Below are 27,631 nucleotides of genomic sequence, written 5' to 3'. Positions count from 1 at the left end.
CAATTATAAATAAAGTTTAAAAAACCTTAGATGATAGAATCCAAAATAAAGAAGTAAATACAAGCTCAAAATAATAATCTAACAAATCCTATTTTTATAACAACTGCCGATGAGCTTTTGTGGTTGAAATTCTGATAAGAATACCTAGTCCTGGTGTCACGGGTTCAACCCGTTCTGGTTAGCCTATATGGACGCATATAGCTTCCACAACCTATATAGTTAATGCTCCTCCTAGCACCTTCTTTCCTTCCTTGTAGAATACTATCTTACTACCTAGAGACTTATCTGTCACCATGATACCTGGTGAGCTCCCAAATGTTGAGTCGATTTTATTAGACTGGATCCTTATTTTTGATATGTGCGCACCTGCAACTTGGCCTACTTGGTGCTTGCTTATTAATCAACATCCAAGTTTCTTAGGTAAGTAGAAATGATTCACCGGCGCGAAGCTACGCCAAAATTCAAAGGGCTTTTATCAGACAACAATAAAGTTCTTGAATTCATGTTTGGATATATTGGCTGGCAAATTTAGTGGTTCTTCTTTCCTTAAAGTTCTCTCATCTGAACTGCATTTCCTCAAACAATCGCCCAATCAACAGTATTGTTAATGGTGTATCACGACGAAATCAGATCCAGGTATCATCAACCCCTTCTAGGGTCGTTCTTTCTCGGACGATGAGATAGCGGAGAGCAATATATACGAAAATAATCCCAGCAAGAATCCGAATCACGAGAGTAGAAAAAGAAAAATGCCTCCGAAAACCAGGGGAAGACCAAAGGGAAAAGGAAAGGCGACAAGTCAGAATGCGGTCCCAGATGTATATCGAGATATGTTGGTAGAAGCCATACCAGCCCAATTAGAAGTCCCTGAAAGACCTTTGAAAAAACGAAGAATTGGATTACGAGGTGCCGCAGCTCCGGCATCAGAATCAGGACCATCGAAAGCTTCTGTGGCGGGGTCACATGACATAGCGGAAGATGAAGAAGATGAAGAAGTGGAATTTGAGGATGTTATCACGGCATCAAAGAGTCTCAATGGTGAAGATGAAGATGATGATACTAGCATACCTCAACAAACTGCGTATAGAGATTCAGATGAAGAGACCGACGAAAGCGATGTTGATGATGAAATTGATTGGGAAAACATTAATTTCAACGCGAAAGATGATGAACCATCAGGAGATTTAGAATTAACTCTCACTAGACCAGCACCTCAACTTCAATCCACTACTCCTAGGCGTAAAGCTCTCACTCAAGGGGATAAAGCCTACCGGTTGGAGATTCATAAATTACATCTTTTATGTTTGTTATCACATATCCAGATGAGAAATGAATGGTGTAATGATCCCGTAGTTCAGGATTCTCTAAGACCACTTTTGAATAGGAAGGTACTGTCATTCCTGAGACCGAGGAAAGATTTATCGCAATTTAGTCAAGCAGACTCGTTGAAGAGGGGTTTGGAAATGGTAGCTGTACTATGGAGAACTAAGTTCCAAATTACGAAGAGGGGAATGAGAAGAGCTTTGTGGGCGGATGATGAAGAAAATATTAAAGATGTAGGTCTCGCACGTTGATGGATGATACCAGTCCTAATTGGAAAACGAATAGTATAAATTACCTGATGATGCCGATTCTTCGTATGAAAAGGCAGATTTTAGGAAAGCGGCAACCGAGCTGAAAGGCTCCAGAGATGTAGGAGCACAGCTATTTTGTGCATTATTACGAAGCGCAGATGTTGAAACCCGCCTGATCTGTTCACTACAACCCCTATCTTTCACCACTGGTGGTCCATCCATGCCTAAACCACCTAAACCTAAAACAAAACCGATCATCCAGCCGCCACCCATTCCATCACCGGTTCCCAGCACCTCAACTCTCCTTTCTAATCCACGCAGCCGCCTCGGACATCCAGGGGCTTCCTCTTACCATCTACCCCAAATACCATCTGCACCCTTACCCCCACCAACCCCAAAAGCAAAACCCATCCGTGAATCCCCTTTCCCAATTTTCTGGCTCGAAGTCCTCGACTCTGCCCACCAAAAATGGATTCCCATCGACCCCCTCGTCACAGAAACCATCTCCAAACCCCGCTCTTTTGAGCCACCCCTAACAGACAAAGAAAATGCTCTCTCCTACGTTCTTGCATTCTACGCCGACTCCTCTGCTCGTGACGTAACCCGTCGTTACGCCAAAGCTCCCAATTCTAAAACCCGCAAGCAACGCGTTGAATCTGTTCCTGGTGGACAAAAATGGTGGGGCAAAGTCCTTTCTCATTATTCACGCGGTTGGAAGACAGATGTGGAACAGATTGAGGATGGGGAATTGACGGCGCTAGAAGGACGAGAACCAATGCCAAAAAATGTGCAGGATTTTAAGGATCATCCGGTTTATGCACTTGAGCGTCATTTACGTAAGAACGAAGTTATTGTTGCGGAAAGGGAGAGTGGAAAAGTCGCCACTGGGAATGCAGGTGCTAGTGGTGGAAGCAAGAAATTGGAGAACGTATATCGAAGGAAAGACGTCCATATTTGTAAGAGCGCAGATGCATGGTATCGACTCGGACGAGAAATCAAAATGGGCGAACAACCCGCCAAGATCGTACCCTCCAGAAACACAAGAAGAAATAACGATTACGCGGACGAAGAGGAGAACCAAGAAAGACCGGGCACAAATCTCTATACCCAATCCCAAACAGAGCTTTTCATCCCACCTCCAATAGTAAATGGTCGCGTCCCCAAAAACTCCTTCGGGAATATAGATATATATGTACCCTCCATGATCCCCGAAGGTGGTATTCATATCCTAGCACCAGAATCAGTGTACGCGGCGAAATTACTGGGGATAGATTTTGCGGCTGCGTTGACGGGATTTGAATTTAAGGGAAGACATGGAACTGCGGTTTTGAGGGGGATTGTGGTAGCGGGAGAGTATAAGGAGGCGATTGAGGTTGTGGTGGAGGAGATAAGGGAGGAGAGGGGGAGAGAGATGGAGGAGGAGAAGAGGGAGAGGATACTGAGGGCTTGGAGGAGGTGGTTGTTGGCTTTGAGGGTTAAGGAGAGGGTGGATGGGTATTTTGTTGATGATGGGGATGAGGGGGATGGGGAGGATGAGGAGGAAGGGGGAGTTGAATCAGAGGAAGGTGGGTTTGTGAGAGAGGATAGGGAGGAGGGAGAGGGAGAGGGTGGATTCGTGAAAGAAGACAAGGATGCAGATGAGGGGGAAGAAGGTGGATTTGTGAAAGAAGATGAAAATATGGAGAGTGATGTGAGCAGTGAGTTGAGCGATACATTTACAGATGATGAGTATGATGATGAAATGGGTGGGGGATTTATTCCAGAATAGGGTTATATATAAGAACAAGCAAGATAGATAAGGTATTCGTTATTTTTATATAACCAAATTACATTTCCTGATTACAATTCATATGTATACTTGAAGCCCTCCCTTCCGCTGAATGCAGTCCTTTGATTCCAGCAACAAGCTCCAAATTCTCAACTGTCTGAAGCAAATGATCCCACACAATTGAAGACTCATTGATGTATCCCACCCATCCGATCCCATTCCCCTATTGTACGAGAAATTCCTACCAGAAAACCAAATGACCTAGTTATACACTCCAATGCCTCCCACACCCCCTACTCCTTAATTCCCATAACCCAAGTCATATAGCCCGTCGGCCACGTATGTCTCTCCCTTCCACTCGACACCTTCCACTCCTGCGTATCAACCCCACTCCTCCTCATCAGTGCCTCCACTTCGTCCGCACTCCTCGTCCTCAACGAACTAATAATCCCATCAAACACCAATACGAATGGGATAATGGGAATAATATATGTGAAAAATAGATGGCCTGGTGAACGCCAGAAATAAAAGGGAGTTATGCCGAGAATCATTATGCCCATGGCAAACATGGTGATTAGGGAGGAGAAGGTACGTTCTTGGAGTTCGAATATACTGATGCGGGGGTTAGTTTAATGTTATATTGATGGATGTGAGGAAGAGTATCAAAAAGAGTAGAACGTACCCAAAACCATCGGCGGTGTCAACCGTGTTCTTCAATATCTTACTCCCTAACTCGTCATCGAAATGATGAAAGGCTAGATTATATAGTCTGAACACCTTGGTCTCTCCATTGACACCATTGACATTCTTCAATAGATTTCTTGGCGCATTCGCTGCATCGACAGATTCAGATATAAAATTGAGATTCTCGCTGCGTTTTGAAGCTTCCGTCCAGTCCGGGATATGTGGATGTAAATCTGTTAATACAAATTGTACTTTTTGATGTTTATCATCCGCATTAACAGGATGCGACGATCGTTGTTTAAGTCCATTGATTTCGTCTTTTGGCGCGGCTGCAACCTCGGCGTAGGAAACTTCAGGCGTGGCTACCGATGAGGATTTTGATGGGTTGGAGGGGAAAGAGGTAGAGGTTGAGGAGTTCAATTGCTCATTCATGTACACCTCAATGTAGGGCGTGGGACCACCGGCCCCGGCACAGAAATCTACATAAGTGTAGGATGTAACTTTATCTGAGAGGGCTCGAGAAAGGGTTGTGGCGACTAGTTGGGCGGGAGAAGAGGGTTGGATAATGGGGACTCGGAAGGTCCAGCAGAGGGTAAGACAGGATTGGACTTTTTCGCGGAGGTATTGAGGGAACCTGGGTGAGGAATTGATGTTAGTTGAGAAGAGAGAAGAGAAGTTGAAGGATTGAAGCAGATGTGGATGTGTGGAGCTTGGAGAGCTTGGAGAGCTCGTCTTGAGCTGCTGCAAGGGCAACGAACCAGTGTTGATCATTGATCTCGAAGAAATGAATTCGGGGACAAATAAGCACCATTTTTCTTTTCTTCTTTACCGTATCTTCAATTCGAATATGTGGATTTTTCACAATAGAGAAAAAAATCTGTAACTGAAAAGTATCAAGTAAGTAATAAATGGATGTCGTGTCTATCTAGAATCTGAAACTTGAAGCTTTATCTGTGGTATTTATCCTAATGACGTTAGCACACGAAGCATAATTGGTAGCAAATGAAATCCTGCTTCCTTCATTCCTTTCTTATGCATATTGCATCACCACATTTTTCACGAGCTTGATTTCTTTGTCCTACATTAATTGACGAGTTAAAATGTATTCATTGATAATTGTATCGATTGTTCTCGCGGTTTGTTTGGGGATTTCTCTATGTAATGGTTCGAAGATTAGGAAGGACGGGAAGGCTTTGAGGTGAGTGGAGCACGGCATATCACGAACATGCCACGAAATCACGAGTTTTTGCTTGGGATTTACATGACTTCAAGATTTTGCACGAGTGTGCATTCATTTGTTCTTGTGATATTTTGATGTCTTCTTGGACATATATATGCATGATACACATCTACTCTCCATTTACGGAGTGCAGCAATCTCATTCGTAACTAACGACCTATCCAGACGACCACCAAATACATTACCAGTTGTTGGGAATGGTATTCTCTTCCTTCAAGACCGCCACAAGTTATTTTCCTGGTTCGTGAAATGCGAACGGAAATTTGGACTCGAGACATTTGAGATTTCAGTCCCATCATTACCACCTGGTGTGGTAATAAATGATCCAAAAAATCTCGAGTACGTAATGAAGAATGAGGGTATCTTTGCTAAAGGAGATTTCTTCAAGAGAAGATCTTGGGATTTATTTGGTGGGGAATTTATTACTATATTTCCTTTCGTGTGGAGATACTAAGAGTGCTAGGAAATGGTATCATCAATGCTGATGGAGATTTATGGAAAGTACAGCGAAAAGCTGGTTTGAATTTCCTCAATGTTGCAAATTTGAAAGTTCTTACCGAGGTTGCTCTTCCACGGTATCTTGGAGAGACATTGGACCAGCTTAGATTGAAAAAAGGCAAGGTTGTTGATTTGGGAGCTGTGTTTCATGAATTAACTACGAAGCTTATGGGCAGGATGGCATACGATGTAAGGATATTAATTCTCAAACTCGTCACGATTCCTCCACTAAAGGTTTTTAGATGGATATGCGTTCCGGTGATCCATTCTCATTAGCGTTTGAATACGCATCTGGAGCTACTGGTGAAAGGTTTCAAAACCCTCTTTGGCCTATCACAGAAATGATATTTGGTGGTCGTTTTAGATCATCAATAGCAAAGGTTAAAGCATTTGGTGCTGAAATCGTGTCGAATGCTGTCAAGGCTAGGCAAGAACAAAAGAAAAAGGGTGTTGAAAGAAGCTCCATAGATTCTATCTCTGGTAGTTTGATCAAGTCTCTATTGGATTCAATTGATGATCATCAAATGGTAGCTGACGCAGCTCTGAATTATCTTTCCGCTGGTAGGTTTTGCATTCAATGAACTATTTGCTTCTTCATTAGCTAAAAATTTCAGGTCGTGATACTACTGCACAAGCATTGACTTGGGCCTTTTATCTTCTCATGCGACATCCAAAAGTCATGGACAAAGTACGGCAAGAAATAGTATCTCTGAATAACGACGATCCACATAGCGACTCAACATCATACCAACCTATAGTCGTTCCATATGTCATGGCTGTTTTCTATGAAACCTTAAGACTTTACCCACCGGTGCCTTTTGAAATCAAGCAATGTGAGCAATCGACCACATTACCTGATGGAACATTTCTTCCAAAACACGCTGTACTTCTTTGGTGTCCATGGGCAATGAACAGATCCAAATCAACTTGGGGTGAGGATGCCGATGATTTTAGACCTGAGAGATGGTTAGAAGATGGAGTACTGATTTCAAAGCCTGCTTTTGAGTATCCGGTATTTAATGGAGGACCACGTACTTGTCTAGGAAAGAAGATGGCAGAAAGTGTGGCTGCACAAGTAATTGCGACCCTAGCGGTCAATTTTGATTTCTCTCCAATTGATCAGAAAGAAAGAATTAGTAAGAATAGTCTTACTTTACCAATGGAGGGTGGTCTGCCGTGTAGAGTGAATGACTATCTTAGCTCTGCATGAATTACGATTCCTGTTACGGGTCCTTGGAGGGCCTTTTAAGCGAATAGGATTGCAGAAATTAACGTTGGCGATTGTGACAACTATTCGGATTCAATAATGGATTATAAACATTCCATTTCTAACTAACTGATCTTTTCCGTGTTTGAACTATTCTTATCCAATCACCTAGCTTGCAATATCTTTGGCAAGATGTCGACATGAAAGGCTTTACACCTTTTAATTGATTAAATACCGTGGTATAATGAATGGACAGGTATTCTCAAGGATGCTCTAAATCCCTTCGTCCATTTCCTTGTTCAAATTTCTACCAATCAAAAGCACAGAATCTCAAATCACCGTCATATAAGCTGATGACAAAGACGAAAGAATGCAAGTCGCGGCTGTTTTCGGATTCGATAAACGTCAGTAAATCTATACTTTTCATATATACATACATAGTTCAAGCATGCGTTGCAGAACATACCCCGCAATTCCTGGCTTAAACGTATATATCTAGCGACCATGAGCCACATCATTGATCTTCATCTACTTGACATAATTACCAAACGGTGCTCCACAATGACTGCCATTCATTTAAATACTATAAATGCCGATGGCATCAATATATTCTACAGAGAGGCTGGGCCTCCTGAAGCACCCACTCTCCTCCTACTTCACGGATTCCCTAGCTCATCCCATCAATACCGCAATCTAATTCCTCTCCCCTCCAGAAAATATCACCTCTTAGCACAAGATCTCCCAGGTTTCGGATTCACAGAAATCCCCGAATCTCGAAACTATAAATACACATTCGATTCTCTAACCACATCCATCGAATCTTTCCTAAAAGAACTCAACATCGAAAAATTCTCCATCTACATCTTCGACTACGGCGCCCCCATCGGCTTACGTCTAGCACTCCGCCAACCCCAAGCCATCCAATCAATCATATCCCAAAACGGCAACGCCTACACCGAAGGGCTAGGAGAATTCTGGACGCCCTTCCAAAAACTGTGGAAATCCCAAACCCCCGAAGAACTAACCGCTGCCAACGAACCCATCAAATCCATCATCTCCCTCGACTCAACCAAATGGCAATACATCACCGGAACCCTCCCACCCATCTCCATAGAATCGCACCAGAATCCAATACCCTCGATTATGCCTTACTGTTGACCTCCTGGGATCTTGGCAGCATATGCATATATAGTACATATGCATATAAGGAGCAAACAAAACTCAACTTTTAATTCATTCTTTCCTTTTTGGTATACTGTTTGTTTGCTTTCAATATTTTGATTTCAAAGCACTTTAATTCCGAAGGCCGAATACCCAACCTATTCCTTCATTTTTTTGAATATATGCTCGCAGCTTAACTGCTTAGCTAGAGAATCAATCAATTCAATCTGATACTCTTTCTGGTCTTAAGAAACCCAACACTTACTATCGCGTCCTGGAATTGCAGATATCCAATTCGATCTTTTCTATGATTATCGTACGAATCTGGATTTATATCCGGAGTTTCAACGGTTTTTTAGGGAATCGAAGGTTCCTGTTTTGGCGGTTTGGGGTAGGAATGATGAGATTTTTTTAAAGGCTGGGACGGAGGCGTTGAAGAGGGATTGTGGGGATTTGGTGCTGGAGTTTTTGGATGCGGGTCATTTTGCGGTGGAGACCCATGGGGAGGAGATTGCGGAGGCGATTTTGAGGTTTAAGGAGAAGTTTGCACTTTAGTGAAAGAGTGGTTTGTGGTGGGAAGGTTGGGGTTTCTTTTCGTGGAATTTTTGGGTGGAATGGTGTTATTTGAATGTATTGTGCAAAGTTGCTTCAAATTGACTATTGATGCAGCACAGAGTAATATCTATTCATTATTAAGTATTCATTATTGATCATTTCACTGACAGAAAGAAACTTTTTTAATTCTAAAAATTGCTGAGCAGTGCGATGAATCCGAAGACTTCCCCAACAAAGTACACAGGCCTGGTATATCCGCCAATGTAACTTGTGATATTCCACAGTATTGGTGAGAGAGGATGTAAGAAACATGACGCGTGGTGTATCACGGTGTCTAGTTAATAGCGATGTAGAGAGGATTGCCACTGAGGACTACGTATAGATGTTACATATATATCATGTGGATGTATTTTTCTATCTTCTCTTTCTCGAGTATTTTGTTTGTCTTCTATCTCATGGTTCGGAATTATGCATATAGTGTGACTGATGCTTTTACAATTACTGAATTTATCATTTAAATCTGAATTCTGTTGTGGGATGCTTTTACTAGCATTATCAGTGTTGTGGATATTGGTAAAGGAATGATGGTCGGAAACATGAACTTAAGTTAAGATCTTTATAAGCTTATGGAGGTATTTTACAATGAACCTGAGAAAGTTGCACTCCAGGATACAAGGGGGAATGCAAACTGTAAGGTCGGATTATAAAGGATGAGAGTAATAGGAACATCTTCAATTTGAGGTGAGGCTTATCTGTATTCTAACACCCTGGAAAATCCAAATCCAATATACAGATAAATCTAGCATATATAGAAGATCCATCCTATTCCTCACATACACACAACCATCCCTCATCTCTCCCCTACATTCCACACACCTCCCCAAACATCCCACTCCACAAGTCGCTATCTCGGAACCTTACTCAGACTCTTCCTCCTCCGTTGCACTATCCCACAATGGAGAAGGATAATAACAATAAACCAGAAAATTCTCCTCCAAAGAATCCACACATTTATTTTCCTCAGCCACAGATTCCTTCCCAAAATTAACTATACTCTCTGAAGCAATAGCATTACCAGAATCTTGCTCTGGAGTTGGGATTCCCGTCAGAACAGATGCATCATCGTGATACTTTTCTTCGCAGGTTTTTGATACGATTGTGTATTGGGAGTCTTTTAATCCTCCCTTCTCGGCTTGGCTTTCATTTCCATATCTAGGCGTACGGTTCTGTTCAATGGATTTGGTCATTTTGTAAAGTGAGACTAGGATGTATATGAGGAGTCCAGTGCATGAGAGCAAACAGCCTATTTCAATCCATACTGTGATCTTTTGCATCGAGAAGTTGATTGTAGTTTTGTAGCTGTGGTCGGAAACCGTGTTTGTATCTGTGGTTTTGAGCATTGAGGCTGTAGCTGTTGCTGTGGCTGTAGGAATGGAGATCAAAGAACCGACGACTGATGGTACCGTGGGCTTAAATGTGGCGGTACGGAAGGGAAGTGGATAATGCACGGCGTATAACTCGTGGGATTGTAAGAAGTAATCGTTTGGTCTGGTAGGTGAAGTAGGATATATGTCCAATATGGCGATAATTGATGTAGAGAATTCAGAACTTGCAAGTGTTTGGTAGAAAAGAAATTCAAAAGAAATACAATTCTGTGGGATTCTTCAATACTATATATAAGAATAACTCTGGACTAAATTTAACTTTGAAATTTGACTCATTTCAGATTGTCTAGACATTAAGTCTGATACTAAGGATTCTAGTAGCATCCCGTGACATGACTATAACTTTAGACCGACAAAATCGTTACTTATCAAATCACCTTTTTAATAATAGAATCCTGTTCTTGACAGACTATGATTCGGACTATCGAAAACTTAGGATTTTGAATGAAGATCTCGATCTGAATCAGGCAAGGTGTAACGGTGCATGACAGAAAGGTGTGGTTTCTCTTTTCATCCTCCTTGTTACAATGATGACTTACCTTATATGATCATCACTTCTTGAACCTAATATCAGTAATTTGTTTATCTAAAATGTTACTGAAATAGACAAGCAGCCAGGAGAAGGATGATTGTGATTAAATCCCTCAAGTGAGCTGTACTGTGAACTTCAATTCAATGAATATCATAGTTAATAAGAGGGGTCGTAGAATTTTAGCGAGATAAGAATTGATCAATTCTTCGTCTATGAGACTTGTTACGACGGGCTACACAACTACCATTACATGACCAAGCCACGTGATCACAAGTGATCAGTAGTGATCATAGAAGCATGAAGGTCTATATAATCAAGATGGATTTCCTTTGTATAGAGCTTCGTGCTCAAGATCAATCATTTAGTATACTCTACTATTAGTTACGAATTGCATTATTGTCATTACTTTAAAGTCCCTGCTTGACGCCTAGTTATAAACCACCTCGAGAGCCTAGAGCACTTCCACGTGATCTAGACGGCAAACCTCGTAACAAGACTGTACAGTACTTGCGCACAGATAATGGCCGTTGTGTGACGGAAACCCCTGCTTTCTCCCACCCTTATTATATAAGAAACCTCAGGTATATTAACCATGTCCACACATGATACGATTACTCGGGATTAGTATACGATTTAGGTGACCTGAGGATCGGATCCGGACAAGTACTAGGTATCAATGGTTATCGGTAAAGTAAGATCATTGGAGGGACAAATATGACTTCTTTTTGCCTAGCCATTGCGGCTAAGCCATTCATTTTTGTATATATAGTGTAGCTATCCCCATCTACAGGTGCTCTTCACCTGTAGATTCTAAGTTAAATACAATTGCTGGTCTACAAACACCCTTTTGGTCACAAAAAATCAATAAACTTTTCAATATAATTTCTTAAAGAATCAAAATAATTATATTTAAATATTTTTAATCATTAAAAATCTTAAATATAGATTTTTTAATATCGAAATTATATATATATTTATAATTTCAATTAATTATAATTATTTAATATAGAGAATTTTGTATTTGAAAATATAATAAAGTGCTTATTTTAAGTGTATTTTTCCATACACAGCCATTATCAATGCACGTTACTGTAGATAGTGACACGCTAATATACTCTCTCATCCCTCGTTTCTCTTCTCCTCCTCCTCCTCCTCCCCACCCTCTACTCTCATTCCAACAACCCACACACTCATTCTCATTCATCAATACCTAATCATCATCAACAATCATCATCAATAATCTTAATCTCAATCTCACATCACATCACATCACATCACATCCACTAGTGATCACATACACTGCACCAACATCATACACACCAACTAAACTCATAAACATGAAATAACAAATTAATCAAAATAACAACTTTTATCTAATTACACAAATACACAAATACATACATACATAGATACAAGACATCTTGTTCTCTTTCCCATCTCTTCAATCCTCCTCACCACCATCTCCATCCCCTTCCCCTTCCCCTTCACCCTTACCCTTATCCTCGTTCCCCATCTTCAACCCATCACCCCTCAACAGCACAACCACAACCACAACCACGACTGAAAATCCAAATTCATTAATTTTTATCTTTTTTTTCTCCTCCCCCGAACCAGCATAAATATAACAACCAGTAAAATCATTAAATCCCATCTTTTCTTCCTCTTCTTCCTCTTCTTCCCTTCTTCTTCATCATCTTCATCATACAAAGTAACAAAAAACAATTTTCTTCCACCTCAATTCACAGCACCTCCCAACCACCAGAAAGCCCCTCCTATAGTAATAATAATAATAATAATGATAATAATATAAATACATGTTCCTTCCCTTTCCTTTACTTTCCACCACTCTTCTTTTTACTCTTCTTCTTACTCTTTTTCTTAGGTTTCGAACTACCAACACCTGATCCACTCTCTCCGCCTGTATTTTCCGTTTGACTCGAATGACTCTTATGTTCCGCATCAGCCAATCTATCAGTACTTGCAGCATTACTTAAGAACTGCATAAACTTATTCTCTACCCCATTCGCACTTTTATTTCCACTACCAGTACTACTTGAATGTAATACTCTTCCACCATTATTTTCCTCTCCACTGGTATTTGTCTCCAAAACCATCTTTCGAATACCACCTGCTTCTACCAAATTTTCCGTGATACTTCCACTTCTAGCCGTACTCTTCTTCTTTTTAGTTGGTGGACTTGTACCGCTCTTTTGAGAATGAAGAGATCCAACTGTATCCGTACTTTTATTCTTATTGAAGAAATTGGGAGATTGAAAGTCCATTACCAGGTGATTGTGGTATTGGACTAGTTGGTCCATCATATTCGATGTGCATTTGCGGTTTCCTCCTCGACACGTGTGGTAGGAGGAACACGATTATTTACCGTGCCATAACCTTGTTGTAAAGCTTGGACTCCATCTTTCGCATCTTGTCCAGCCGATCTAAGTAATCCTTCTCCTTCACCACCTTGTGGTCCTGGAGTATCTGTGTATGGCTCAAACTCAGGTTCTTCAGCAATAGATCCACGTTGAGCAACTGAATCACTTCTTGAATCAGTCCTGATACCACCGAGGATACTTCCGGGCTTAATTTTGACCGATTGATACTTTGTCATCTTTGGTCGACTAGCGAGGTTGGATGGACCAAGATGTTTTAAGTGTTCGCGCATATCATTCATATTTCCTCTGACGGCAACAACATTCCTATCATTATCACCTGTTGAAACCCTTCGCATAAAAGTTGTTTTAGGACTGGTACCGAAATGATTGGCAGGGCTTGAACTTCTAACCTCCGTTTGATTACGTCTCCTACCAAGTTGTACATTATTCGATCGTTCTTCTGATAAATCAATGAGACTGTCATCAGTACCGTGGATTGATCCATTGGAAGGTTCAACAATTTGGTTTGGCCTAAATCTTGATAATTTGGGTGCTGGGGTCATTCGTCTAATTGCTTTGTGAACATCAATATAAACATCCGACTCGTCAATGATTTCCCTATAATTGATTAGAGTGGTACGACTAGAGGATGTCAAGTTAAACTTACTCTCCAATCAGTTCTTCAATAACGTCTTCAAGTGTAACCACACCGGTAGCACCGAAGTTCTCGCCAGGATATTCTGAAACAAGTACCATGTGAGATTTTCCTTCTTGAAAGAAGTTTACAATATCCAAGCAACTGGTTTCAGGTCGAGTCTCTGGTAGGGTAGCCAAAGCAAAATCACTGACACGTTTACAGTCTTCTGGATCGTATGTGATCAAAATCTTGACAAGAAGCATCCCGACAAAGTTTTGCTCATTTCCAGGTTCGTAGATAGGAATTCGAGAATAACCAGCACTCAAAATGACGTTCATGGTATCTTCATCAAGTATCGCATCGGCACTTAGAGTGAATACATCACTTATAGGTGTCATGATATCTCCAACTGCTTTTTCCTTCAAGTCTAAGACTGCACTGATAATTGTAACTTCATCTTGGTTGAGTCGGTCGCTAGGACTTGTTCCTAATGTTTTGTGTAAAGTGACGAGAGTTTTTAGACCAGATTTCTTGTAAACAGTTCCATGATCCTCTCCAAGTAATTTGTCAAGAAGTTTAGCAGTAGGCCATGCAACCGGTGCTAAAAGCCACATAAGGCCTAAAACAGGTGGTGCCATAAATGCTCCGATGGAAAGACCATATCGCACACAAATCGATTGAGGAATAACTTCTCCGAAGATAACTAAACAGGTCAACATGAGTTTCATTGTCGCGGATTCACCAACATACCAATCAAAACTGTACTACCAAGAACCGCAGGCCATCCTCCACCAAGAGACCGGTCGAGCACAATCGGGAGTGTTTCGTTGACGATGACATTACTGAGTAGTAATGTTACAAGAACCCAATGTTTACCCTTTTGTAATAATCCATAGACCTTTTGGGCATGCCTCTGTTCTTTTCCTTCACCGGAAGTCGCGATAACTTGTAAATAGACACCATCTTGTCCCATCAACCTAGACGAAAACTTTGATTAGCATGACCACTTTGTGATGTTTTTCATTTGAAACTCACGCAATTGTTAAACCGGCGAAAGCACCACCGAGTAAAACCAACACACCGGCCACTGAGAGATATAACCATAAACTCGCATCTTCTACATCTTTTGGTGCATCCTCTTCGCTGGCGATTCCGAGAAAGGTGGTAATGGGAGCGGCAGAGACGGAAGTAATTTGGCAGATGGATAGGAATAGGATTTTGGCAAGACCTAAGATGGCAGGTCTTCTAGAAGTGTAGCCATTGCTGGTGAAGCTTGAGCGAGGACTTCCGACAATCGATTTCGAGTTCATCTCAGCTCTATAATCTGTGATGAAATGTCCAATGATTACTGCTCGCGACAGTAATTCAATTGGGCCCGACTCCCTAGGATTTTAGTGTCTTTTAAAGAGGTGGAGCCCTTTTTCCAAGTTTCCTCGGGTTCCTGATTTTTAGTTTTGTTAGATACCTGGTAAGTCCGAAGATGTCCGACCTGCAGTAAATAAATGGATTTTGGTACCGAGTAGTGATTAGATAATATTATCACACCGGTGAATGTGAGGATGGAGAATAGAAGAGAATATTAAATAAAGAGGCGGGACGGTATACGGAGTAAGTGATTTGAAATGGGTATTTGTGAAAAGATTAAGTTGGAGAAAATGCTGCATGTACAGGAGTGATCCCTTTACTTTACTTACGTGTTTGTGATGAGGAAAGTGCGATGTAGAAATAATAAGTAATAAATCATACTCTGTACAAAACAAAGAGACCGAATTTCTATATGGTTCAAAAAACCAGGGTCTCATATTTATAGCCAATCATATTATCGAATGTTGAAATATGACGATGTTTGGATCCCCACTTAAAATATAATCCTTGGCATTTGCTACTATTTTCTATCTTTTCTATTCCTTACTTCACTTTAAGTGCTCGTCTATTCTATCGAGTATTTTATAGAGTATTCTTCACTTCTACTCACTACCTCTCAATTGACATCATCAATCACACCGCTCATACTTAGGTACGCTCATGCTCATGCTCATGCTCATGCTCATGCTCATGCTCATGCTCATGCTCATGCTCATGCTCATGCTCATGCTCATGCTGCCATCTCATGTTTACATTTCAAATAAACTTCACATAATAAACACCTTCCCGAAATAGCTTTCAATAAAGGAAGCTGAACATTTTATCCCGTTTATCACCATCCATTTGGATCTGACTGCATATTAACCTATCTATTTATCCGTCATGAGTATGTACCTGCTGGCATGAAAAGCTTCAAATTTAAGCGATAAATAAGTCAAAATCACATCACCAATCCCACCATTCATCGAAAGAATCAATCATTGCAATACTTTTCTTTTCGTATCTTTCACGAGGCTGAAATTCCAAAATGCCAAGATACAGATAACACGCAGACTGAGAGAAGAAGAGAATATGAAGATTTTATTCTCGTCTTGGCATGAAGTTTAATTCTCCCGGTGGAATCAATAGATGAAAATGATAAGAGCTGAGGTTATTCCCGCGAAGTCTTTGTACTATTTGGAAGTTGATGTGTCAGGCTGTACAAAGTCTTCTTGGTAACACGAGATCTTAAGATCATGGACCTTGAGCAATTATTATCAAACCTGGGGATCAGGGTCCAATCTTTGTACTCTTATAACATTCTGGCCATGATCGAGTTTGATTTCTTTCAATTGATTTTATGGATTGAAATGTTGGGAGTATCATTTTTTTTTTTTTTCTATTCAAGCGTTTGAGATAACCTAGTGGGCTTGTCTGGGTTATTTATTTCATTGCTCAGGAGATACTGAAGTTACGCCGTATAGAATTTTATGGCACATGAAATATCCAACTTGCTGTGTACGACCATGATGAGATTTGATCTAGGCCAATGTAAGTCTTCTTGTGCTTTATCTACATAGTAGACACTCAGTTCGGATTGGATTGGATGCAATGAATCCTTTTATCCGAACGTACCACCTTCACTTTGATTTCCTTTTCTTTTCCAAATCTTCCCTAAAACTGTACTTCCTTTACCTCACATTATCAAAAAGTATTCCGCTTCGGACAGAAGAATTTGATCACCATCACAGTTTCCTCGCAACGTTACAGGGAATTTGATGGCGCAAGACTTCACATGGCCGAGTAGAATCAGTCATTTTAATCCAAGCACATGAAAACACAGTAATACACGTATCAAACTCGCTTCTTCTATCTATTTGCGACCATCGTCCTTTTAAAACGACTTATCAAGAAATCATACCAATAGTGGTAATGCTGACGATACGCACACCGTTGATGGCACTCGGTGAATACATATAAACGTCGAGAGCCTCATGCAACGTTTTGCCTGATGAGCCGCAGTGTGGTCACGTCGTTATCACGCGCGTAACACTTTATATTCTAACACAAAGTGTCACGTACGTTCACGTTACTGATCGAGTTTAAAACTGGTGGAAAGCTCATGTTATGAAGCCCTTGATGAGGATTAAATAGCATACAACGACTAAGAGCAACAGGGATGTGGAATTGTTTCTTTCCGTGCATTTTGCAATTTTCGAATGCGACCTGTACTAATAAATATAGGGCTATTATCATCAATGACCTAGGCAAGTCCTTGTCATTCGTTGTTGACCTCCTGGGATCTTGGCAGCATATGCATATATATTGCATGATGCATATAAGGAGCAAACAAAACTCAACTTTTAAATTCATTCTTTCCTTTTTGATATACTGTTTGTTTGCTTTCAATATTTTGATTTCAAAGCACTTTAATTCCGAAGGCTGAATACCTAACCTTATTCCTTCATTTTTTGAATATATACTCGCAGCTTAACTGCTTAGCTAGAGAATCAATCAATTCAATCTGATGCTCTTTCTGGTCTCAAGAAACCCAATAATACCGTAAGATTGATAAAGGAAAAAAGAATGTTTATATGGTTACGATATTCCAAATCTAGTATACGAAGTTCCAGTATGATCGAATGGGAACTGGTAGCCCATTCGTGGTACGAAGTCCCGTTTCTCATTCTCCGGATTTGCTTCCCAAGATTCGCTTCTCAGGATTCAACGGTAGGGGGCACCGAATTCCAACCCCACAATTATATAAAATATTGCCTAAAACAATATAGTCTTTGGGACCGACTTGTACGAAAACAGAGAAATATAGAACATTATTACAGAATTCGAACCATCGTTTTTCGGGCAGTATTGACAAGCAACTCTCTGCGTCGCAAAGGTTGTTTAATACCACAAAACATCGTTTTCGAATCATACTATATATGCTTCATAGCTAAAAGAGTGAATTTGCTTGCTTTTCTAGCGGACGAATCGGCGTGATTACTTCTTGAGCTTGGTAGAGTACTGCACTTGGATTGCTTCTAGCGTCCGGTGTGGGAGAGCATCATGTATATCCTTCCACAAGCAACCACTCTTTTTCATTTCAAGGATCGTCTTATTTTCGCTTCGTGTCCATCGCGCTGAAATTTTCTTTGTTCGCATTGCTGGCTGCACCTTCGAATATATGATAACACTGTAGTTGCTTAAGGGTTTTTATTTCTGTACTTTGGAATGTACGATAGCATTGGTAAGGGGTGGAATCTCTGCAGATTTTGAATTTTTGAGGTTAATACCAGATGGTGCCTGAAAGGCAGAGGGATAGCAATGGTGATTATCGATAGGTGTTTGTAGATGTCTGTCACAGCCCTGGGACTGTACCATATTCATCTTAAGGGTATGGCGCTTTCTAAGACAATGTTTCATATTATGTTGATTAGATGGTATTAAATCGTAATTAGTAGGCATTGAAGAGGTTTTTTGCCGTTTTGCAGGTCGGAATTCGTCACCCTGATCGCTTGAGTTGGGAGCGCTGTCATCAGAATGCTCAATGTCGCTGATATCCGTCTGTTGCCATCGTTTTTGTTCCCATCTATTTTGCGTATACTCATTTTCTTCATCTTCGTATATCTCTCCTATCGCTACCTCTTTATGTTGTTGCTCTCTTAGCCAATTTTCGTTGCAATCCTCACGGTAAGATGAAGGATTGTGCTCAAACCCCAAAGCAGTTTTTTGAGATTGACATCGAGTTTCAAATAGATCAATAAGTGATTGAGCTTTTGCCTCTTTCAATATCTAATATGGTACTAAACTCGGAGTCCAATCTACCAGATAACACATCTTATTGTCGATTTGCTCCTTTCCGATAATATTATGAAATTCGCGCTTGTCATTAGAAACTTGTGCGACATAAGTGCAGCTTTGAGAAAGGTTGCTAGTAATTGGACCCAAACGATACCATGCTGAAGGGTGATAATCTTCCTCTTCTTTACTTTTACCGTTGTGATCAACGTAAGCAGTTTTCGAATTGTCACGGTTTGGTATTTTGTTGATGGATGAGGTCAGAATATGCTCAGTATCTTGTGTAACATCAAAAGAAAAGGGTTCTTCATTTATGCTATGATATACAAGAGGTTTGGTTGATGTTGTAACGGCGTCGTTGTTCACATCGATAGATCTATCTAATAAAATGTTATTTTCGAGCTCTTAGAATCTTGTTATATATAGATGTGGGATTATATATACCTGGACTGGGTGTGGTGGATCTAGATCTTGCCTTTTTCAATTGACCATTCTCGAATATACTTTCCGAATCACGTTTGCCGGAGAACCTCTGAATACCACTATCATCAATTAATAGGATTTTTATAATTTGTTAAAATATACTGAAAGAAAAGCCAAAAGAGAAGGAAGAAAAGAATGATTCTAACCTTGATCCCTTGTACTTGATTTTCGCTTTGGTCTATCAATATTCTTGGTGTTAGACAACCCGTTTTTTGTAGACCTTGAAGTTGTTGACTCCTACTCCACTTCAAACCCAGTTAGGGAGCTTGTTCGAAGATGAAAGGTCCCCAAGTTTTGTGTATCTCTACCGTTAGCATCAACCAGACTACTTATCCCCGGAGCTTTAACGATAAGATCAAGCTCAGCGAAAGCAAGGTTAGGGTCTCTGGAAAGTAAATCGATATCAGGATCATGAATTTCATTCTCTGCCTCAAATATTAGTTCATTTCCAATCTTGTCAATTTTGTAGCTTTGACTTACCCTTATATTCACATTGCTTAGATTCTACCTCTGTTCTTGCAGCAGGCTGATCTGTATCAAAAGTTTCATGAACCCGAGTGTCGGATTTCATGGATTCTTGAAGATGTGAATTTTTCTCTTTGGGCAACCGTCTTGTAGATGCATAGGTATAAGGAATGATTTTCAGGGAATTCATTTTTGAAGCAATGTTTATAAAAGGGAGAGGAAATGAGAAATGATTTTGAAGTTTTTGATTTTTTGATTCAGGACCGACTGTTCCTTTTATACACGTAACCTTCACTGTGAAATGAAACAAACCTGATTAATCTGGCAAATCCTTGTAATAACGTACTCACATATTCCAACGTATGAGATCGATTTGGAACCCAACCCCCTTTTCCTTGGAATTACCTATCCACATATTCCACTACTGATTTTCTGAAAGATAACAAGGTCTAATTTGCTATATGCAAGAAGCCAGCTGATTCAAAACTATACATTCCTATTGGATACTTAATCCAATATTGATCGAATTAAATCATTTATCCCGCTTTGCCTTACATCCACAAAACTGTTGCTTCCGGGATTGCACAATAGTTAGATAGTAATGGTCAGCGAACCAAAAGATGAAGGTGAAAGAAACTCTAAATCTCTGGATTACAAACGCTGCTACCCATACAAGCTGATATGTGCTGTCACTCTGTTGCAATGCCACGACAATCATAGAAATATTGTCAATATGATCATGAGAATCCTGAAGATTTCCATCATTCATCCTTGCTTTAGTATAACCCTTGGTCAATTTCTTGATTCTAGACCTTCCACGTCAGCTCGTTAAGACTGGAGAGCGGAATTAGGAGCGAAGCCGAGGAGAAACCCAACGATAGTTTTCCATATAAGCATGTTCTCGTATATGCAGAAGACTAGGATTTCATGGATAAAATGAGAAAGTGTACCCAAAAGGCAAAGTCGATTGGATATCTGGCGACGATGATGAATGAATAGCACTATACTAATAACTAGATGTCATTTAAGATTAGCGAAGCTGATTTCAGCTGGACACAAATGATTAACAAGGGACGGAGAAAGACTTGCTAGAGCTAGAAGCGAATTAAAAGGCAAGCCGAGATGCTAAATATGCGTTTGAGGGGGACGGAACAGGGATTTAAACGGACGAATCCAGCTGCAACATGCTAGGAGAAAGAATATCTGGAACGGTGAAGGTAGGGAATGAACAAATGCAAGCAAAATTCAAGGAAGATAAGAGCAACAAAAACCTAACTAGTTTCCTATTCCAGATATGCGATACTAGCTGCTTGATATTAGATAGGAAAGTTGTAGCGGAGCCTCTAAACGAATCTTAAAAGACCTTCCTTTTTGGCGTGTAAATGATGCTGTATAGAGTGGAAGAATTGCAACAGCATCCAGTTCAGCTGAGCGGGTATTGTTGGTAAAGGAATACAATTGTATATTTGTAGATGGATAATAAGAAAAGACTTACTAGAAGCCAAAAGCAAATCAAAAGGCCAGTCGAAGTTTAAACAGAAGATATGAGGATGCCAAAATAGACAACTGGGAGAGAAGTCTAGCTGTAACAATCCTAGAAGACAGAACCTAGAATAATAGGTGAAGAAACAAGTAATTCAAGTGCCTCTTGTAACCTTGCGAATCGATTACGAACCAACATTCACAACATCCGAAAGATCAACTGATCAATGGACCTCTGCTCCATCCTACGATATCCGCAAATCTAGATAAGGAAACTGCTCCTTTGTAATGTTGTAATTTCCGAGATTGGTTATTTTTGGAGATTGGTAATGAATTGAACAAAAGAGGAAAGTATAAGATACTGTTGGGTTTATTGAGACTAGAAAGAGCATCAGATTGAATTGATTGATTCTCTAGCTAAGCAGTTAAGCTGCGAGTATATATTCAAAAAAATGAAGGAATGAGGTTAGGTATTCAGCCTTCGGAATTAAAGTGCTTTGAAATCAAAATATTGAAAGCAAACAAACAGTATACCAAAAAGGAAAGAATGAATTAAAAGTTGAGTTTTGTTTGCTCCTTATATGCATCATGCAATATATATGCATATGCTGCCAAGATCCCAGGAGGTCAACAACTCTCCATTCTCTAAAAACATCTACTATTGCTAGCAATTCCTTGTCATATATCTCGTAGTTTAATTCGGCTAGCGATAGTTTGCGTGAATGGTAAGTGACTGGTTGCTATTTCTCATTCAAGCCTGGTTGGCTTAGTACTGCGCCTATTGCGTAGTCTGAGGAGTCCGTCTCCACGATTATTGGTAGTTCCGGGTCGAATGCCCTGAGAACTGGTTCTCCTGCGAATGCTTGCTTAAGGCGTTCGAATGCTTCTTGCGCTGTTTCCGTCCATCGGAATTCCCCTTGACTATTCTTGGTAACCTCCGTCATTGGAGCGGCTATCTTTGAATAGTTCTTGATGAATCTTCGGTAAAAGTTGGCGAACCCCAGGAAGGACTGTACTTCCTTCACGCTGGTTGGGGGTTCCCATTCCATAACTGCTTTTACCTTGTTAGGACTCATCTTGAGACCTCCGGAGAATATAGTGTAGCCCAGGAATTCCGTTTCTGTGACGTGAAATTCACACTTGCTAGGTTTGCATTGAAGATCTGCTTCCTCCAAGTGTTGTAAACCTTCTGGACATCTTTGACATACTGCTCCTCTGTTTCCGAGAATACTAAAATGTCGTCTAGATAGCATATGCAGCATATATCCAGGTATTTCCTTAATACATTATTGACTAAGTGCATACATGTTGCTGGTGCGTTTGTCAATCCGAATGGCATAACTTGGTACTCGTATAATCCGTATCTAGTTCTGAATGCTGTTTTCCATTCTTCACCTTCCTTCATTCTGATGAGGTGAAATCCGTTTCGTAGATCAAACTTGGAGAAAATCTTGGCTTTTCCCAATCGATCCCTCAGTTCCGTAGCTAATGGAAGTAGGTACCGATCTTTGATCGTTATATCATTGAGCTTGTGATAGTCTACGCACAGTCTCCTCGTACTATCCTTCTTTGGTACAAATAGCACGGGGCTAGCTGTTTGTGAGGTGGATTCTCTGATCCATCCCTTTTCTAGTGCGTCGCCAATGTAATTCCTAAGCGTCCTTAGGTCAGAGGCTGAAATTGGATAGATTGGTCCGAATGGAGGCATCTTGCCTTCCTCCAATACTATCTCGTGATCCCATGGCTTATGTTCTGGTAAAGCTTCATGGCCTTTTCTTTCTTCGAATAGTTTCTTGTACTTCTGGTACTGTACCGGTATTGGCGTCTCGTCCTGTTTCTCTACAGGGGTGGTTTTAAGCAGCTTCTTTTGCTTATTCTTCATTTGTACGGGAGGTTCACCTTCCTTCGCCGTTAATGGAAGACCCTGGACCGGGCGTCCTACGTTAGTGGTGCTGTTCGCCTTCAGTTCTCCACCGCGTATGTTCAGCCTCGCAGGCTCTAGCGTATCTCGTTGATCGCTCTTGTTTGGAAATGTTACAGTTTCCCACAACCAGTCAATCTGGAGGTTGTGTGCTTTTAACCATGGCATCCCTAGGATGATTGATTGATTTCCTAATGGGACGACGTCGAATTGGATGATCTCCTTGTGTTGGTCTATGATCATCTGTACTGAGCGTGTTTCCTGCGAAATCTTTCCGTCCAATCCGGCTAGTTGTCCATCAACCAGCTGCAATTGATATGGGGTTTGTTTCGTCTGAAGTTGCACTCCCAAGTACTTCGCAGTTTTTGGTGCAATAAAATTTCCCGTAGCCCCTGAATCGATCATGGCTCGTATTATTTGTCCTTTTATCTTCGCAACCCAGTAAATCTGTCCTGCCTGTCCTGCGATATTCAATTGTCCTTGACCCAAAACTTTGTTGTGGTCAATTTGGTCAATTTGGTCAATTTTGTGTAACTGACCATTTAAATGACCATGTGACGATATTTTTTCTGACCTTCCCTTCTTGTAGGGTCCTTTTGCTTTTCTTTGGGGAAACCATCCTGTGGCTTCCTTATCTGATAGGTGAATTCTGCAGGATTCATCGTAGCAAGCTATCCAGCTCATCGTCGCGTGTTCTACCGACGGTATTTCTTTCGGGTCTTCCTTGATAAGGGGAGGTGAAGGGGTTCGGAGACGCTCCAGATCGTATCGGTCTATGGCTTTCAACCCTTCCTGGTCTCGTGACATTGCGTCAATTTCCTTTTGACGTTCTTCACGTTCGTAACTATCGTCTTCGATTGGATTTGAAGCGCATAGTTGGGGTACAAAGGTGGCATTGAGTTGACCTTTGCCGAACTTCTTGTGATAACCTCCTCCTGGTGATCTCTTGCTTCGGCAATCCCTGGCCCGATGGCCTGGTTTGCCACATTCGAAGCATAGCTTGTCCTTGCGTCTGCGTTCTACCTCTTCCTTGGGTAGTTTGTTCTTAAACTTTGCATCCAATTGCATTGGTTCTCCGTAGGATTGTCTGATTTCTCGAGGTCTTCCTTCATTCTTGTGGTACTTACCACGATCTCGGTTTCCATGAAAGTTGGAAGATCGGCGTGCCTTCTGATACTCATAGAGCATCTCATCCGCCTTAATAGATTCCTCGATTAACTCGTTTAGGTCTTCCCAAGTGCAATTGCGATCCAGTTCTAGCCTGACTTCAGGCTTGAGCCCTTTCCGGTAATGGCTCATCATCGCGTTTTCTTCCCATCCAGTGGTACCTATATACCTCCTGAATTCCACAGCGTACTTAACTGCTGACCCTGTTTGCTTGAGGCCATAGATCTTGGACTCAGCGTCACGTAATTCATTGATGTTCCCGAATACTCGTCGTATTTCTTTCTTAAAACCTTCGAATCTCCCAAAGATGGTTTGAGTTGGGTACATTCGCTTCTTAGGCTCGCTCAAGTTGGTGAAGTAATCCTTGAGGTAGGGCTGGACCCACTTGGCGGCTTCTCCTCTGAGGTAGGAGGCAGCCCAGACGCTTTTGTCGGCGTCATGGTTGAACTTATCCTGATTGAATTGGAAGTAGATCTCAAGTTGGAGCAAGAAGGTTTCTAGCTCTTGTCGATTGCCTGTGAATCGGTCTGGTAGGGCGACTTTAAGAGTCTCGGTGACGGTAATCTCCTTGGGGTCTTCGATACCTCCCATGGCAATGTCTCCGTCCTTGTCGGTACTTTCGGGGGTGACCTGACTGGTTGTAGCGGGGTTGCTAGGCTGTGGTGTCTTGGAAGACATGATGTCGTTACTTATCGAGTCGGTACTTGAAGCAGTAATGGTGCTCAAAGTGTTACGAGGTTTGCCGTCTAGATCATGTGGAAGTGCTCTAGGCTCTCGAGGTGGTTTATAACTAGGCGTCAAGCAGGGACTTAAGTAATGACAATAATGATATGCAATTCGTAACTAATAGTAGAGTATACTAAATGATTGGTCTTGAGCACGAAGCTCTACAGAAAGGAATTCATACTGAATATATAGATCCTCGTACTCCTTGGATCACCTTGGATCACCTTGGATCACCAGTGATCCTGACTGATCCAGCATACTTGTTTATATGCTCTGATGGTGCGTGCATATAAGTTCTTAGGGTGACCGAAATCTCATAGTAAATTGAGCGAATCGAAACCGATTTGCACATGGCCCAAGCTGACGAAAACAAGTCAGCTGTTACCATCGTAACATGATTTAAATTTTGATTTTCAATTTGTATAGGATTTATATACAAGTTTAAAAATCTTGAAAAACTTCAATAAATTTTCAATAAAAATTACTAAAAATAAATTGTAAACCTTTTTCGAATATTTATATTATAATTAATCAAATGAATTAAATTATTTAAAAATGTGACGGAAACCCCTGCTTTCCTCCCACCCTTATTATATAAGAAACCTCAGGTAACGTGGTTTATCAGTAACCGGAACATATCAGTAACCAGAACACTTTTACCTCAATTACCACCTCTCAACTTTAACACGCGATAAATCCATATTCAACCTTTCAATCAATATGCAAGAGTCGCAAATTAATCTAGCCATTCAAGCTATTGCTTCATCCAAAAAACTAAGTGTGCGAAGAGCTGCTAAAATCTATAATATACCGCATACTACCCTTACCTACAGAATGGCCGGTCGAACGCCGAAAGCTGGATCTCGATCAATACATTGTAAAATGACGGAATTAGAGGAGAAATCGCTTTTTCAATATATAATTGATATGGACGAGAGAGGGTTTAGTCCTCGAATAAGTGATGTGGAAGATATGGCGAATTATATACTCGAAACGCGGGGTGCGAAGAAGGTTGGAAAGCTCTGGGCTCATCGCTTTGTGAAACGACATACAAAATTAAAGACGCGTTTTAATCGCGTTTATGACTTTCAAAGAGCTCTCTGCGAAGATTCAGAGCTTATTGAAAGATGGTTTCGATTAGTATCGAATATGCGGGCCAAATATGGTATTCTAGACTGCGATTTATACAACTTCGATGAGACAGGCTTTATGATGGGACAAATATCACCACATATAGTAGTTACTAAAGCTGATCGATATGGAAAAAGCAAAGCTATACAACCAGGCAATCGAGAATGGGCTACAGCGATTATTTGTGTTGATGGAGAAGGTCATAATATACCTCCGTTTTTGATAGTAAAAGGCGAACACCACCTCTCAAATTGGTATACCGAAGGCGATTTACCATACGATTGGCTTATTAAACCTACTACCAATGGATGGACAGATAATGAGACAGGTCTTGAATGGATTAAGCACTTCAACAAGCATACTGAAAGTAGGAAAGTGGGTAGATATCGAATGCTAGTGCTTGATGGGCATGAAAGTCATAAATCGCCAGCATTTCAGGAATACTGCAAGGAACACAACATTATATTACTTAGTTTACCACCTCATTCTTCGCATTTAACTCAACCACTCGATATCGGTTGTTTTGGTTCTTTAAAGCGTTCATATAGTCGACAAATCGAGAACTTTATCAAGGCGCATATCACTCATATTACCAAAACCGAGTTCTTTCAAGCCTTCAAAGCTGCATATATCGAAGCAATATCTATATCGAATGGTAAAGCTGGGTTCCGCGGAGCTGGGCTAATCCCATTTAATCCGGAAATTGTACTTTCAAAGCTAGATATTCGAATAAGAACTCCATCAGATAGGTTAATATCAGCCGATCTTGATATATGGCAATCTCAAACACCTCACAATCCAACTGAAGCTCTTTCCCAATCCACTTTAGTGAAAAGTCGTATTGCTCGGCATCAAGGGAGTTCACCTACTCCAATATTTGAAACAGTTGCAGCTTTAGCTAAGGGTATAGAGCTCCTAGCTCATGCGAATACGCTTTTAACTGCTGAGGTTCATAGTCTCCGCAAAGCAAATGAAGCACTTAGTAAACTCCGGAGAGCTAGAAAAGCTTTAATACGAAAAGGAGGAGCACTTTCAGTAGAAGATGGGCATAGTATATCAGAACAAGAGAATGTAGAAGATCAGATACGACGCGACGAATATACAAATGATGGTTCTTCAGCAAGGAGGCAAGCTACTATACGACGATGTAGCAAATGCGGTAGTACTTTACATAATGCACGAACTTGTCAGTTCGATCCAGCATTAGTTGATCTTTAGATTGTATATAATTCAATCCTAATTTATGGTGTTGTTGTAATTTTATTTTAATGGAATATGGGTAATTGAGGTAAAAGTGTTCCGGTTACTGATATGTTCCGGTTACTGATAAACCACGTTACATTAACCATGTCCACACATGATACGATTACTCGGGATTAGTATACGATTTAGGTGACCTGAGGATCAGATCCGGACAAGTACTAGGTATCAATGGTTAT

At 40.8% G+C, this 27,631-nt stretch overlaps 11 protein-coding genes across 11 annotated transcripts; 5 read left to right on the top strand and 6 right to left on the bottom strand.

Annotated features, from left to right (window-relative positions):
• Positions 1-293: 293 nt before the first annotated feature.
• SS1G_09540 (hypothetical protein) lies at positions 294-3,342 on the top strand (the record flags this gene model as incomplete). Its single annotated transcript, XM_001589768.1, has 4 exons — positions 294-420; positions 533-636; positions 720-1,556; positions 1,609-3,342. 4 exons carry the CDS (start codon positions 294-296, stop codon positions 3,340-3,342), a joined length of 2,802 nt encoding a protein of 933 aa, XP_001589818.1.
• Positions 3,343-3,635: 293 nt separating this feature from the next.
• Positions 3,636-4,837, bottom strand: SS1G_09539 (hypothetical protein; the record flags this gene model as incomplete). The annotated part of the gene is made up of 3 exons (XM_001589767.1): positions 3,636-3,954; positions 4,025-4,660; positions 4,785-4,837. 3 exons carry the CDS (start codon positions 4,835-4,837, stop codon positions 3,636-3,638), a joined length of 1,008 nt encoding a protein of 335 aa, XP_001589817.1.
• Positions 4,838-5,611: 774 nt separating this feature from the next.
• On the top strand, positions 5,612-6,973 carry SS1G_09538 (hypothetical protein; the record flags this gene model as incomplete). Its single annotated transcript, XM_001589766.1, has 4 exons — positions 5,612-5,675; positions 5,729-5,952; positions 6,006-6,324; positions 6,378-6,973. The coding sequence occupies 4 exons, from the start codon at positions 5,612-5,614 to the stop codon at positions 6,971-6,973; spliced, it is 1,203 nt and encodes a 400-aa protein (XP_001589816.1).
• Positions 6,974-7,531: 558 nt separating this feature from the next.
• Positions 7,532-8,686, top strand: SS1G_09537 (hypothetical protein; the record flags this gene model as incomplete). Its single annotated transcript, XM_001589765.1, has 2 exons — positions 7,532-8,123; positions 8,418-8,686. The coding sequence occupies 2 exons, from the start codon at positions 7,532-7,534 to the stop codon at positions 8,684-8,686; spliced, it is 861 nt and encodes a 286-aa protein (XP_001589815.1).
• A 917-nt stretch (positions 8,687-9,603) lies between these two features.
• On the bottom strand, positions 9,604-10,086 carry SS1G_09536 (predicted protein; the record flags this gene model as incomplete). The annotated part of the gene is made up of 1 exon (XM_001589764.1): positions 9,604-10,086. The coding sequence occupies one exon, from the start codon at positions 10,084-10,086 to the stop codon at positions 9,604-9,606; it is 483 nt and encodes a 160-aa protein (XP_001589814.1).
• Positions 10,087-12,495: 2,409 nt separating this feature from the next.
• SS1G_09535 (hypothetical protein) lies at positions 12,496-14,988 on the bottom strand (the record flags this gene model as incomplete). The annotated part of the gene is made up of 5 exons (XM_001589763.1): positions 12,496-12,840; positions 13,047-13,659; positions 13,709-14,381; positions 14,429-14,655; positions 14,714-14,988. The coding sequence occupies 5 exons, from the start codon at positions 14,986-14,988 to the stop codon at positions 12,496-12,498; spliced, it is 2,133 nt and encodes a 710-aa protein (XP_001589813.1).
• Positions 14,989-16,470: 1,482 nt separating this feature from the next.
• Positions 16,471-17,227, bottom strand: SS1G_09534 (predicted protein; the record flags this gene model as incomplete). The annotated part of the gene is made up of 2 exons (XM_001589762.1): positions 16,471-16,563; positions 17,105-17,227. 2 exons carry the CDS (start codon positions 17,225-17,227, stop codon positions 16,471-16,473), a joined length of 216 nt encoding a protein of 71 aa, XP_001589812.1.
• A 1,584-nt stretch (positions 17,228-18,811) lies between these two features.
• On the bottom strand, positions 18,812-19,955 carry SS1G_09533 (predicted protein; the record flags this gene model as incomplete). The annotated part of the gene is made up of 4 exons (XM_001589761.1): positions 18,812-19,197; positions 19,262-19,349; positions 19,447-19,478; positions 19,781-19,955. 4 exons carry the CDS (start codon positions 19,953-19,955, stop codon positions 18,812-18,814), a joined length of 681 nt encoding a protein of 226 aa, XP_001589811.1.
• Positions 19,956-20,949: 994 nt separating this feature from the next.
• Positions 20,950-21,517, top strand: SS1G_09532 (predicted protein; the record flags this gene model as incomplete). The annotated part of the gene is made up of 2 exons (XM_001589760.1): positions 20,950-20,982; positions 21,386-21,517. 2 exons carry the CDS (start codon positions 20,950-20,952, stop codon positions 21,515-21,517), a joined length of 165 nt encoding a protein of 54 aa, XP_001589810.1.
• A 470-nt stretch (positions 21,518-21,987) lies between these two features.
• SS1G_09531 (hypothetical protein) lies at positions 21,988-25,013 on the bottom strand (the record flags this gene model as incomplete). The annotated part of the gene is made up of 2 exons (XM_001589759.1): positions 21,988-22,409; positions 22,553-25,013. 2 exons carry the CDS (start codon positions 25,011-25,013, stop codon positions 21,988-21,990), a joined length of 2,883 nt encoding a protein of 960 aa, XP_001589809.1.
• Positions 25,014-25,781: 768 nt separating this feature from the next.
• On the top strand, positions 25,782-27,410 carry SS1G_09530 (hypothetical protein; the record flags this gene model as incomplete). Its single annotated transcript, XM_001589758.1, has 1 exon — positions 25,782-27,410. One exon carries the CDS (start codon positions 25,782-25,784, stop codon positions 27,408-27,410), a length of 1,629 nt encoding a protein of 542 aa, XP_001589808.1.
• Between the last annotated feature and the right edge of the window lie 221 nt (positions 27,411-27,631).

This window comes from Sclerotinia sclerotiorum, genomic scaffold (genome assembly GCF_000146945.2).
Source record: "Sclerotinia sclerotiorum 1980 UF-70 scaffold_13 genomic scaffold, whole genome shotgun sequence".
NCBI classification, from domain to species: domain Eukaryota; kingdom Fungi; phylum Ascomycota; class Leotiomycetes; order Helotiales; family Sclerotiniaceae; genus Sclerotinia; species Sclerotinia sclerotiorum.
The sequence above is the reverse complement of the archived record's forward strand: the minus strand, read 5'-3'. Positions and strand labels throughout refer to the sequence as shown.